We start from the raw sequence: 13418 nt of genomic DNA, 5'->3' as shown, positions 1-13418 counted from the left end.
TGGCCAGAGTGAAGCCATGATTTCCTGTATGTTCAGGTAATGTTCTTAAAATTGGTTTCCTGCTTTCATATTTTTCCCTGAGTATTCTGTAATACAAAGGTGCACCTATCATTGTTCATAATATTTCCTTTCTTAAAAGAAAATAATACCCTATATTCAACTTACTTAAAAATAATTTCCCTACCTTGTATAATTTGAAAATGTATTGAGACCAACTGGGAAGGTTTTCTAAAAGGTACCAAGAAAAACATTTGAATCTTGACTACCTTAAGTCTAAAACATACACAAAAGCCAGGAAAGCTTAAAATAATTGCTTCACGTTGTTATAATCTTTTATAAGCTTGACATATGTTGCAGAATTTATTGGTAAGATTACATGTTTTTTCTTTAGCTGGGAATGTCTGCTGTGATAGCTTAGGTTTGTCAGTAGGGGGAGTTCAGAACTAGAGGGCATAGGTTTAACGTGAGAGGAGAAAGATCTCAAAGAGACCTAAGGCTTTCACGCAAAGGGTGGTACGTGTATGGATTGGGCTGCCAGAGGAAGTGGTGGAGGCTGGTACAATTGCAACATTTAAAAGGCATTGAATGGGTATATGAATAGGAAGGGTTTAGAGAGATATGGGCCAAGTGCTGGCAGCATGGACAGGTTAGACTGAAGGGTCTGTTTCCATGCTGTACACCTCTACGACTCTATGACTATAAGAAGTATCAATTCTGCTTCGTAATCCACAGAAAGATGCAGAAACCTAGTGTCATATAATGTCAAAATTAGCAAAATAAAAAAAAATACTTTTTCCCAACACACTATATAATATGTTGCGTGTCATCACTATCTGTTCCTCAGAGATTCTGGTAACGTCTAGTTCCTGGTGCACTTTATTTTATAGATGTGAATCCTTCCAATTACCCCATGCTAAGGTATGCATGAATATATATTCACTCCCTGGCACAACCTGCAGTGCATTGTTGTTTGGTTGTATTCCATTTTAAGTAGAAGGTGAGGGAATGGTTTCATTTCAAGTTTTTAAGATATTAAAAGGAGTTGGGTAAAATAAATGAGGCATTTTTCTTGCTGGTTGGAGTGTTGAGGGAAAGGGTTTGTAGTCTAAAGTTTTGAGTCTGCTTTTAAGAGAACTTCTAATTCAGAAAATTTCAAAATCCAAAGGGCAGTAGAAATTTGGAACTCTGCATAATTATTGATGGCTCAGTTACTAATTTTAAATCTGATTTCGATAGATTATTGTTAACCAAAGGTATGAAGGGATACGGAGCAAAGATGGCTATGTGGAGTTGGGTCACAGGTGATCCATAATCTCACTGAATGCCAGAACAAGCTCAAGGGTGAAATGAAGTCCATCTATTCCAATGTTCATGTGTTCCCCAATAATATTGGAAAAAAGGGCTTGGACTATATGAAGTTTCATTTTCAGTTTCAAAGTTTAAGGTAGTGTTTGAATACTAGAACATAGGGGCTGCTCTCATTTGAGAGAAGCAACTGGTGGTGATTTAACCTGAGGGCCAACAGACCTCAGGCGAGGGAAGAGGTTGAGAAGGAAAGTCCTATGGTAAGACTTCAAAGTAGAGAACTTTCTGTACAGTGACACTACATGTAGCATGGTTTCCTTTAGTTGGATATGCTGCTGATAAATAGCTCAATTGATGTTTTGGCCAAACTTGCATAGCTCTGCACAAAGTGGTCTGAAGATCAGATTTGCCATTTTTCACATTGTAATAAACAAGCTAAACATTTCAATCAAGAAAATCACTCCTTTCAGATACTACTGGGATTCTAACATTTATTGTACTGATGATATGTGTAAGTTGGCTGAGTGGCAAATGTTCAGATGTTCTGAGCCAATTACAAAATGCACCTTCAAAGTAATTTCTTTCATCAAAGCAACAGAACAGAGCAAAAGAAAGCAGCAAGTATTGCTGTAAAACATTCACACACCAAATTGTTATATAACAACATAAATAAAATGCACAACTGTTAGCCATCGGAAGTACAACAGTAATGTTAAAACTGTTGCTACCCATTCTGTTACATAAAGCTTTTCTTAGGCAAGGTGTACAGACAAGGACACTGAAACAATATCATAGTTTGATGCAGAAACAGGATAACGAAAGAACCTATCTACTGTTTGAAAGATATATTGGATGGAATTTCTTCCTTACAGAATGTAAACAGACATTCAGATGAGCCAAGCAATGAAGTGGAGGGGTTAATATATCCAGGGAAGCAAGAGCTTAGAGATTGAACTTTCAATGCTGGGTTCAAACCAAATCTTGATTTATGGTTTGATAGCGTGCTTTGCTGAGTGTAATGTTCACAATATGGTCTGGATCAATTTAACATATAGATATTTGGAAATGTTACTCAGGAGGTCAAGGATGGTTGGTTAGGAGATTGGAAAAAGATCCAAGGTTGAGGCACGGTGTAGGAGTCAGCTGGAAGGAAATTCATTCAGCTTCGGGCTGTGCTGTGCTGTATTTGACTGGAAATGTGTGATATTGACACTGACACCCCAAGGCAGGAAGTCTTTAATTTCTGGAAGGTGATATTCTTGTTGATCTTAAATTAACAATCAAAAATACAGACACTGTTGGGTATGAGATTTATAGCTGCACATGGCGAAAGAGGTCATAATACTAACTAGTTCTCCATTCCTAAAATTTCTTCAAAACTGTATTGCCTTCACAAAGAATCCAAGGATCATGGTTTATTGTTGCCTTATTGTTGCTCACGGGGCAGCATGGTGGCTCAGTGGTTAGCATTGCTGCCTCACTGTGCAGGGACCTGTGTTTGATTCCCACCTTGAGCGACTGTCTGTGTGGAGTTTGCACATCCTCCCCGTGTCTGCATGGGTTTCCTTCAGGTGCTCTGGTTTCCTCCCACAGTCCAAAGATGTGCAGGTTAGGTGGATTAGCCATGCTAAATTGCCCATAGTGTTAAGTGCACTAGTCAGAGGGAAATGGTTACTCTTCGGGGGGTCAGTGTGGACTTGTTGGGCTGGAGGGCCTGTTTCTATACTGTAGGGAATCTAAACTTTCTGTACATGTATTAGTCATGTTGAAATTCTGGAATATGGGGCTTAGATTTGATTAGCCTTTTGGCAGGGGAAATAGTGAGAAGTTAGTTTATTTGCTAATGGTATGTCCATTCAGATGAACAAGTTTGATTGATCCAAATGCATATGAGTCGATCAGCAGAAATATTCATGCTGTTGTACTTCACTGTTTGTTGCTTCTTCAGAATCTAAACTGGATCTTGGTGAGAGAAGTCGATTAGACTCATCTTTATTGTGGCGAGTCTGATATTCTCCTTCAGCACCGCTGGGTTTGGGCCCTGTTGACAGACTCTCAAACGTGACGTATGAGTCATTTTGGAAACCCTCTTCTGGTGGCTTAATCAGAAACTTTCTGCAGCGCCTCTTCAGTGCTCCACAGCAGACAATGAGAGTGAGAGGGACCACAATAACACAGGCCACAGTGATCACCACCAGGTTAATTAGTTTCTGTGTCCCACTTGCATTAGCTACTTCATCTGTGGAGAAAATTACGCACTGTTCCTTCTTGGGAATGAGGCCTTTGAGACAAATGCAAACAATATACTTGGTCTGTGGCATTAAACCACCAATGGTGATTTTGGTCTTTCCAGGACTCACATTTATTCTTCGCATTTCCCTTTCACCGAAAGTAGTGTATAGAATGCTAAAGATTGTGATATTTGTAGCCTTTGGAGATCTCCAAGCCAGGGAAACACTATGATAGGTACCCCCTATAACTCTAACAGTTCTGACCAGACAGTCTGCTTCTGGCTGAGTTGAAGAAGGACTAGATGTAATATTGTCAGAAAAATCATCAGCACTTCTTCGCTTTTCCAATAAGCCACTAACTTGTGGAGGATCCATAACCTGTGAAAAAATTTCTGATGCATCTTCATTTGGTTTAACCTGGTGGTTAGGCATGAGGAAGTAATCTGTCCCATTTATACCATGAAAGATCCCTGATGACTCCCTTGGTGATACTGTGGTGGTCAGTGCAGTCACATACTTGGCCATGAGCTTCCTCATTTTTCTGAAGCATGTTCTTTTGGGTGTGGTTTTGATTGGTGCTAATGCAATGGCAGAGTTCACCACAAGAAGGGAAATCGAAGCATTTGATGTACCCACCAAATTACTGGCTCTGCACAAATATATTCCAGAATCCTGATGGGATGTAGTTGATAGACTGAGTGCAGACCACTTCAATCTCTCATGAGAATTGTCCTGTATTACTGTAAAACACAACATTTGCAGCATTTTATATTTGAGTTGGAAGTTACAAGAATATGTGCTTTTTCTGGATTAAAAATGAAATACATTTAAATGTGCCTGCTGTTGTTCCTCATCAACTAGTGTTGTCTATAGAAATTGCTGGCAAATATTGGAACTCTCCATTACAGGTGCAAAATAATCTTGATAAAAGAGAGAAAAGACTTTCATGTCATAATGGGTTCTTCTGACTTGAAGGTTAAAATTTGCAATTAACAATTGTACTTAAACATCACAAATTTTCAAGATGAATCACAGGAATTATTACAGTGCAGAAGAAAAAAATCATTCAGCCTATCTTGTCTGTGCGAGCTCTCTGAATGAACAATTCATTTAGTGCCATTCTCCTGCATTCTCCCAGTGAGCCTGCACATTGTTTCTTTTCACAATAACTATCTAATTCCCTTTTGAATATCTCCACACTCTCAAGCAGTACATTCCATACCTTAACCACTCACAGCATGAAAAATATTTTTGTTGTAGTGAGAGGGGAAAGATATAAAAGAGACCAAAGGGGCAGCTTTTTCATGCAGAGGGTGGTATGTGTATGGAATGAGCTGCCAGAGGAAGTGGTGGAGGCTGGTACAATTGCAACATTTAAAAGGCATTTGGATGGGTATATGAATAAGAAGGGTTTGGAGGGATATAGGCTGGGTGCTGGCAGGTGGGACAAGATTGAGTTGGGATATCTGGTTGGGTTGGACCGAAGGGTCTGTTTCCATGCTGTACATCTCTATGACTCTATATCATTTTTGTTATTTTTCACTAATTACTTTAAATCTGTTGCCACTCATCCTTGATCCTTTCATGAATGGGAACAATTTCCTCCTATTTACTCTATCTTGATCTTGAATACTTGAAAGAGATCACTTAGCTTCTCTTCCCTGAGCTAAACAGTCCCAATTTCTCCAACATACCTTCATAATTGCCCTCATCTCTGTAACCATTCTGGTAAACTTCTGTACACTCATCCATGCCTCCCCTTATTTTTTGAAAGTGCAGTGCCCAGAACTGGGTGCAATATTCCAGCAGAAGCTGAAGGAGTGTCTTACATAACTTCAATATAACTTCCTTGCCCTTATACACTGTGTCCCCATTAATAGAGTTTCATATACAGTATTATTGAGTTCTATTAACTCAACCTCTCCTGCCACCTTTATGATTTGTGCACATTTACACCGAGGACCTTCCAACCTTACATTTCCTTTAGAGTTATTTATTTTATTTTATATTGTCTCTCCATGTTCTTCTATACAAAGCTATCACCTCACATTCTCTGCATTGATCTTTATCTGCTGCATAACCACCCTGTACCTGTGTATGTTCATCTGAATTTCTACATGATCCCCTTCATGGTTGACAATGCTGCCAAGTTCCATATCATTTGTAATTTTGAAATTGTACTATATATTTAAGAAGTTAATATTTAGCAGAAAATGCAAGACTCTCAACACCGACCTTGGGGACTTCCACTACAAACCTTCCCAGACCAATATTCTGTTTCCTGTCAGTCAGCCAATACAATAGCTTAAATCTACCACCGAAGTGCACGTTAAAATAGGAATTTTTTAATGAATTTTGGGTGCCGCAGACTGGACCAGGGTTTATTGCTTGTCCCTGGTTACCTTTGAGAAGGTAATGGTGAGTTCTTGAACTGTGGTCTTAAAAAGATATGTCAGAAGGCAGCTTCAAATTAAAAGACACATGCGTTTCACATTAACGTACATTGCTTTACACAGTAGAATTTCAAGGCTTTGATCAACTGCCACAGCTTGCATATTTCACAAACATTTACAGGTAAATTATAGCAGGCAATCTAATGGTAAGACTTTGTTCGGGAGCGAATTAAGGGTTATGGAACCCAGATAGGTAAATGGAGTTAAGATACAAATCAATCATGACATAACTGGATGGCAGAACATGCTTATGAGGATAAATGCTCTATTCCTGTTCCTATGCCCCAATGAGAAATTACAATCCTTAATTCTATTTAGCTGGGTTAATCTAAGTTTAAGAAACATCAAAGTTTAATGTAAAGGCAAAGCTTATCGGAAACAGAACATTTGCCTCTGCAGCAGTGTGAAGTAAACTTTTAAAGTCATACAATATTTATGGACATATAGAACACATGGATTATGCAATATAAGATGGTCAACTAGGTGTAATTGTAAGACAATATTTTATTGGAAGGATCCAACGTTAAATTATGAGAGCAAACCTAAAAGTTTTAAATTGTTATCTAAAAATAGATCATTCCCTTCTGGTTGCAGTAACATGCCCAAATATTTTGTAAAAATCTATTCTTGATTGATAATCTTTCAACATGTGTACTGGCTATAATCAATGTGCCAATCTCTTCAGTGAAGGCTGACTGAAAAATGTAATCACAGTATTTATTGAGATTAGTATAAGTAAGTAACAGTTGGGTATATATTGGAGCTTAATGCTTCCTTAGTATCAGAGTTTAGTTTTTTTAACTAAAAACAGTTAAAAAATGGCTTTATTTGACCAGAGACCTACCTGTATCATTCAACAGGATATTATCCAATCTAAGCCAACTAATGTCTGGAATGGGAACCCCTGTAGCGACACAATATAGTGAGACAATTCTTCCCATGACTGTGGTCACTTTACTTTCCACGGCATGAATTGTTGGACTCTGGCACTTTTTTAGGTCAATGCTGCTGAGTTGGGATTCAGAGAGGTTTTCTGGCCATGTGCACTTTAATCCAGGGTCCATCAAAGCTGTAGTTAAACCATTCCTCTTGACCAAATGAACTAGTTCTGATAATCTGCAGTCACATTTCCAAGGGTTGCCATGTAGTCCTATTGAAAGGAACAAGTGTACATTTCGTTCAGAGGAAAGGATTGCAAAACATGTGGATCTGCACTGTTGGATATAAATTCTTTCATTTTAGTATATCTTTATTTTAAATATTTTAGATACACATTTTTAAATTATTGATCCTGCCTGCACAGCAAGGCTTTCAGCTCTTCTGAAGTTTTGATGTGAGTTGTTATCTCACAGTTTCTGATAGTCCAAGGGACCAATCAGTCATCATGCAGTGTGCCTCAGTAAAGTATTACACTCTGGAGGGTAATGCAGCCAACTACTGTGATATCCTCACCTTGTGTCTTTTCCAGGGCACTGATGAGGAGCAGAAAACCAAGTTGATATTTACTCTGGCAGGAAACGCCATCTCAGTTGTACTGTTCTCATTGCCACATTACTTCAGAATTGCAAACTCATCGCGTGAAAAACATTAAAGTTCATATTTGATTGAATATTCTACCCTCCCAACAAGTAACATAACAGAACAAAAAAAAAGGTGGAAAGGCAGGTTACGAAAGGGGTACAGACAATTTACAGAGATATTGAAAGTTTAAGTTAAGTGGGCAAAATGTTGGCAAATGAAGTACAATGTGGGAAAATGCAAAATTGTTCATTGAGAACAAAAGCACAGAATATTATTTAAATGAGAAAACCTGTAGAAAGTTGCAACACAAAGGGTTTTGGGTATATGAAACACAGAAAGCTAGCACACAGGCACAGCAGATAATCAGGAAAACTAATGGAATGTTGGCCCTTATTTCAATAGGGTTGGGTGTAAAGAGTAGGGAAATTTTACTGCAACTGTACAAGGTGCTGATGAGACCACATCTGGAGAACTGTGAGCAATTTTAGTCCCCTCTATTTAAAAAAAGATATAATTTCATTGGAGGCAGTTCAGTGAAAGTTCACTCAGATGATCCCTGTTCTGGAATAAAGATTAAACAGGTTGGGATTCTACTTTCTGGAATTTAGAAGAATGAGAGGTGATTTCATTGAAACATAGGATTATTGCGAGGCTTGACAGGGTAAATGTTTAGAGGATGTTTCCCCTTACGGGAGAGCCTAGAATCAGAGGGTTTAGTTTCAGAATTAAGGGGCATCAATTCAAGACTGAGGTGTGGAGGAATTTCTTCACTCAGAAGGTTTTGAGTCTTTGGAATCTTTGCTACAGATATCTGTTGGGCATTGTCCTTTTGTATATTTATAAGGCTGAGACAAATAGATGCTTGATTAGTAGGGGAATCAAATGTTTTGGTGAAAGGGAAGGAAAGTTGATGTGAGGACTGGTGGATCAGCCATGCTCCCGTTGAATAGTGAAGCAGATTCAAGGAGTCAAATGACCTACTCTTGTTCGTATATCTTATTGCCTTTGCAAAGTTGTGTAACACCCAATCTTAAGGTGGTTATGAGAAATATTAAAATGGTCCCTACATTCATTTGGTCATAATTGTTACGAAAAAATTAATAAGTGATGTAACTAAAATTTTACATGAATGTATACAATCTATTGTTTGTAGTCACATTGTCTTTAGTTGCTAATTTTATGACATTAATTTGTTTATTTGTAAATTTAAGTGCAATAACAGCAAACATTGACATTTGCCAAGGAGAAGTGTGGGACTTTAACTGACCTTATATCTATATTCCCTCTTTGATTGAAGTCAGGTATATGAAAAATAAAGTATTATAAATAAGCATATGCTGAGGAATTATATGAAATCAATTGGACTCCTAATTTATGTTGTGGTAAATCTGAACATATTGGGTATACTGTACAGGAAAACATACAATATTGCAGGTTTTTATGTATTGGCAATTGAATACAGTCCTAATAGTTTCTTCAGTGTGTTCTGAATCATGATGACGAAAAGGCAAGTGGGGTATATAATTACCACAGTGTTGCCTATTATTTTGCATTATAGAGGTGTTTGTCCTTGCTGTTGAGTTATGAGCACCATATCAGGTGTGATGATTAAGAGTTGTTTCAGCGTCACTTTATACAAACAGAAGGATAACCTCAAATTCAAAATACATTGCACCAGCAATCAGTTAAAACTCATAGTCAACAAAACTCATAACTTGAGGTAAAAGAAAATTAACATATATATAGAAGTAAACTTAATGATTTGAGCCAGTCAAATGATTCAAAATAAAGAAGTTGAGGTAAGAGTATAGCAGAGAGACACTTGCCATAGTGAAAAGCAAATGCATAACAGAGGAATATTACATTTCTGTTGTTACATGTGACACTGCAGCTTTCTCTAAAATTGCTTGCTTAAGAAACTAATCACCAATCAAAATGTATTATTTTAATGGAGAATTATGTCAATAATTTAGCTAAAGATCTACCTTTTATGAGAATGAAACATTATTGATGGGTTTTTACAAATGAGTCTACTGCACAGCAGAGATAGGGCATTCTTTGTGCTTACCTATGATGCGTTTTGAATTGTCGGTTGATGAAGTTGCACGGCACACCTTTGGAGCAGTCAGCCAGATGGAAATCACTTTGATTGACAAGGTAGTCAGCTGGTTTCCTGATAAATCCAGGTAGATGATATTTCTTAAATAAGTGGCTGCTTGGCTTGGGAATGATTGAAGAACATTGTCATGTAAGTCAAGGAGCCAGAGTTGTGGCAAATAAGAAAGGGCTTCCCATGGAAAAGTTGCAAGTGCATTTCTATCCAGACGAAGTTCCTTCAGACCGATTACACTCTGCAGACTCTGTCTGTCAAAGCTGCTGATGGAGTTACTGGACAACCAAATGTACTCCAGACTGGAGGTAGAAGAGAAAGCTTGGGTGGGAATTTGTTTAATTAATGTTTTCTCAATCACTAGTTTTACAGTTTCAGCTGGAATATTGTTTGGAAACAGAGTCATTTCAGGGTCATTACAAAGCACAGTCCTGAAAGTAAAGAGAATCTCTTGTTAGTTTAATTATTCATTACATGTGACAACTAAACAAACTTTTTAGTTGCAGAGAACACAGCATGGTAATTTTTTTTGCTTGTTTGTGATCCAGTTTTCTCCCATCTTTGCTTGAAAGCTGCTGTGACACTGAGTGTTATCAATTCTCCTGTAATATGTCTGAGTAATGTGGACCGAGGCAGTGTGGAGCAGCCAGTTGATCTACCATGAAAAGTGAGGGCTATGAGAGCAAAGATAAGTCCTCATCATACCAATAGTTTTTCCATCCCTGAAGTGAAGGAGAAGATTTAGCTCTCCCTATTCCTGGATACCAATTGTGTTGTCCTCATTTCAGTCTTAGCTGAATTCTGGCATTGGGCTTGCTTGGCCTCTAGCTTCACTACCAACTGAAGGAAATTTGGTCCAAAAAGCTTCTCTGCAAGTAGCTCTCTGCTGCTCAGAACCAGGTTTAGACAGATATTCTCTTACACTGAGCATTAATGAGGCATGAATAATAGGAAATGTAATATAGGATATTACATTAGGAATGGTTGTACTAATCTTGATTTAACTTCAGCTGAAAAATGCCAGAAACAGCAAAGACAAGTCAGGAGTGGTGCTCAAAGAAGTTCTTACCACATTCCATTTGAGTTATGGCAGCCAATTGGGTGGCATGGTGGCTCAGTGGTTAGCACTGCTGCCTCACAGTACCAGGGAGCTGGGTTCAATTCCAGCCTCAGGTGACTGTCTGTGTGGAGTTTTTATGTTCTCCCTGTGTCTGTGTGGATTTCCTCTGGGTGCTCTGTTTCCTCCCACAGTCCAAAGATGTGCAGGTTAGGGTGATTTGATCATGCTAAATTGCCCATGGTGTTCAGGGAAATGTAGGTTAGGTGCACTAGTTAGGGGAATGGGTCTGGGTAGGATGCTCTTCAGAGGGTCAGTGTGGATATTTTGGGCTGAATGGCCTGTTTCCATACTGTAAGGATTCTAATCTAGCTCAATTTTCTTTACCTTCTCTTAAATTTTATTATTTATTATCAAACGCAATATGTATTTGTCAGGAATATGCACTTTGGAGAAGTAATTTAAATGTAAGTGCCTCAATGAAAGTATGATGGAGCTTCACATTTAATCTGTAGAAATGGAAATGTCTTGACTAATTAAGACTTAATTCACTAGGTCGACAACTCAGAAGAAATGACCTCAGATCTGACATCAATCAAAGAAATTCATAATAGTTTCCTGAATTAAACATGATTTCAATATTTATAATTTTCTTTTAGTATAGACAATGCAGATAAGGAGTAAAAATTGTATTGTAGAATAAAATACAATGTCAAATATTAAATATTGAGGAAATTGAAATACAGCAAAGTTATCCTCAGTGCTTTTTTGAGCATTGTAAAATGTTTCCAAAAATATGCAATGATATTCTACAATTTACCTCAGTACAAAGTATACATATATAAATTGATATTATGGCAGATGCTGCTAGAAATCTATTAGAAAAGCACAACTAAAATTAATCTCTTCGGAAGTAAATATGTTGAACATTAGAAATGATAAATTAAGTGCATGGAATTTTGGAAAGGACAATTTCAATTGTACAACTATGCAGTTTCAGTTATAAAATAATTAGATGTCTCTCCCAATTTAAACCCAAAGTTGAAATGCTGAGATACCTTGTCATGTGTTCACCACTGTAATTCTGGAAAGTGCAAATGCATTGAGAAGGGCACGAGCAGAAAGTCACAGACAGATCGCCAAAACACAAAAAGCAAAGCATCCAAATGTTGAGTGACATTTTCTCTGCTCCTCATAGCACTGGTGATCTGAAGACTGTGCTGCTTAACACAGCTCCAGCAACATCTCTCTGTCTTTGTGGCTCACAATCCAAAGTCCTCAGCTGCTGCAGTGAATCCTGAGATAAAAAAAGGATAGAAAAGGATTAAGAAGGGCTTTCTGCTGTCATGAGATTGGTATATAGTCTGGGCACCATCGGGAGATATTGTACTGAGAGAGCTAACATGCAAGGATGTGAATTATCCTGGCATTGTTTTATTCTCTTTAAATGCATGTGTATTTGTTTGCATGGAGATTAATTGGATAGTATCATTCAATATGATACCACTGCAGAAGGGTAGGAATAGACTGAATGGTCTACTTAGATGAAGTAGAACCGTTCCTTAATGTTGATGGACCAATGGTTTACTTCTGTTTTATATCATTCTGTGCTTCTGGAATAAAAATCATGTTGTATTAATTATTTAATTGCTAAATGGAACAAGCCGTAAAAGTTTGATGAAACCAAAGGTAAATGCTACAGGCAGTATAGCTGGCATTCCTTCCAATCCACATCTATTCAAAAAAGCGACATGCATGTTCAGTTCAAGACTGACACGATGCTCAAGGTATGTTTGAGGTTAAACCTAACGGAATCTGAGCAAGTTGATTAAAAATAACTGAAACTGCTGGAGAGGACTCTTGTGGTACAGCAGTAGCGTCCCTACCTCTAAACCAGGAGGCTTGGATTCAAGTCTCGCCTGCTCCAGGGGATGTGTCATGATACCTTTGATACAGGTTGATTAAAAATACCTGAAACCTGATGGAGGAAAAGATCTCTGGTGAATGAGCAAGTGGGATGTAATTTAAAAGGTAAGTGCATTAGGCCTTCTAAAAATGTTTTTCTGTACTGTTACTGTGTTCCCATCTGGGCTGCTAGACTTTTATGAGCTGGAGTGACAGGTATTATTTTGCCACAACCCCCAAAGGGAACAAAGGCTAGACAACGTATGCTGGTCTGACCAGAAACAATGACATCCTCTGAACTAATAAAGGAAGTAAACAAATCTTTATTTGGGAAGTGTTTGCCACAAGGAAACTTTCAAAGTGATGTCCAGTGGAAAAGTAGACAAGTGATAATGTACCACATCATTCAGGCTTCTTGATGAGTACTGTGTGATCTTCTGTATGCACCTACAGCCCACAGCCGTAAAGCCACAGGAAGCTCATCTTGGCCGACATTGGGAAATGGAGCCTCCTCTTCTGAGTGATGTCTGCATCACTGGCACTTTGAATGACAATATAATGCAATGTGACTCTCTGCCTCATCATTCTGCCTATAGGCTCTTCAGTAAGTATATAATCTCAGCATGGTATTGTATGAAAAGTGGCATGCCAAAATGATCAGGAATATATGTGGCCTGTTTGCCCACACCTACCAATGTTCCATAAAGCATTTCTATGGGCCATGTGAAAGCCTAAGACGTGATAACCTCCCTGCCCAGCATCTGTATGTTTATATGTTTATATCCCTCAATCTTTCTAATTCTCTACATGTGTTGGCATATTTCCACTGTGTGTAG

The 13418-nt window shown here is 38.1% G+C and overlaps 1 protein-coding gene across 3 annotated transcripts; it reads right to left on the bottom strand.

The window, feature by feature from the left end:
* Positions 1 to 11904, bottom strand: lrit1a (leucine-rich repeat, immunoglobulin-like and transmembrane domains 1a). 3 transcript variants are annotated; one of them, XM_087982300.1, is made up of 4 exons: positions 11736 to 11904; positions 9579 to 9922; positions 6834 to 7139; positions 1 to 4276 (listed from the first exon to the last, which is right to left on the bottom strand). In XM_087982300.1, the coding sequence occupies exons 1-4, from the start codon at positions 11855 to 11857 to the stop codon at positions 3204 to 3206; spliced, it is 1845 nt and encodes a 614-aa protein (XP_087838426.1). In that variant the 5' UTR covers positions 11858 to 11904; the 3' UTR covers positions 1 to 3203. The 3 variants fall into 3 exon arrangements, with proteins under 3 accessions (XP_087838426.1, XP_043534964.1, XP_087838425.1); XM_087982299.1 differs by having other exon boundaries at positions 3 to 4276; positions 9579 to 10051; XM_043679029.2 differs by lacking the exon at positions 6834 to 7139 and having other exon boundaries at positions 9579 to 10051.
* Between the last annotated feature and the right edge of the window lie 1514 nt (positions 11905 to 13418).

This window comes from Chiloscyllium plagiosum, unplaced genomic scaffold (genome assembly GCF_037043375.1).
Source record: "Chiloscyllium plagiosum isolate Xiang-an unplaced genomic scaffold, Cpla_swu_hap1 HiC_scaffold_43, whole genome shotgun sequence".
Classification (NCBI taxonomy): Eukaryota; Metazoa; Chordata; class Chondrichthyes; order Orectolobiformes; family Hemiscylliidae; genus Chiloscyllium; species Chiloscyllium plagiosum.
The sequence above is the reverse complement of the archived record's forward strand: the minus strand, read 5'-3'. Positions and strand labels throughout refer to the sequence as shown.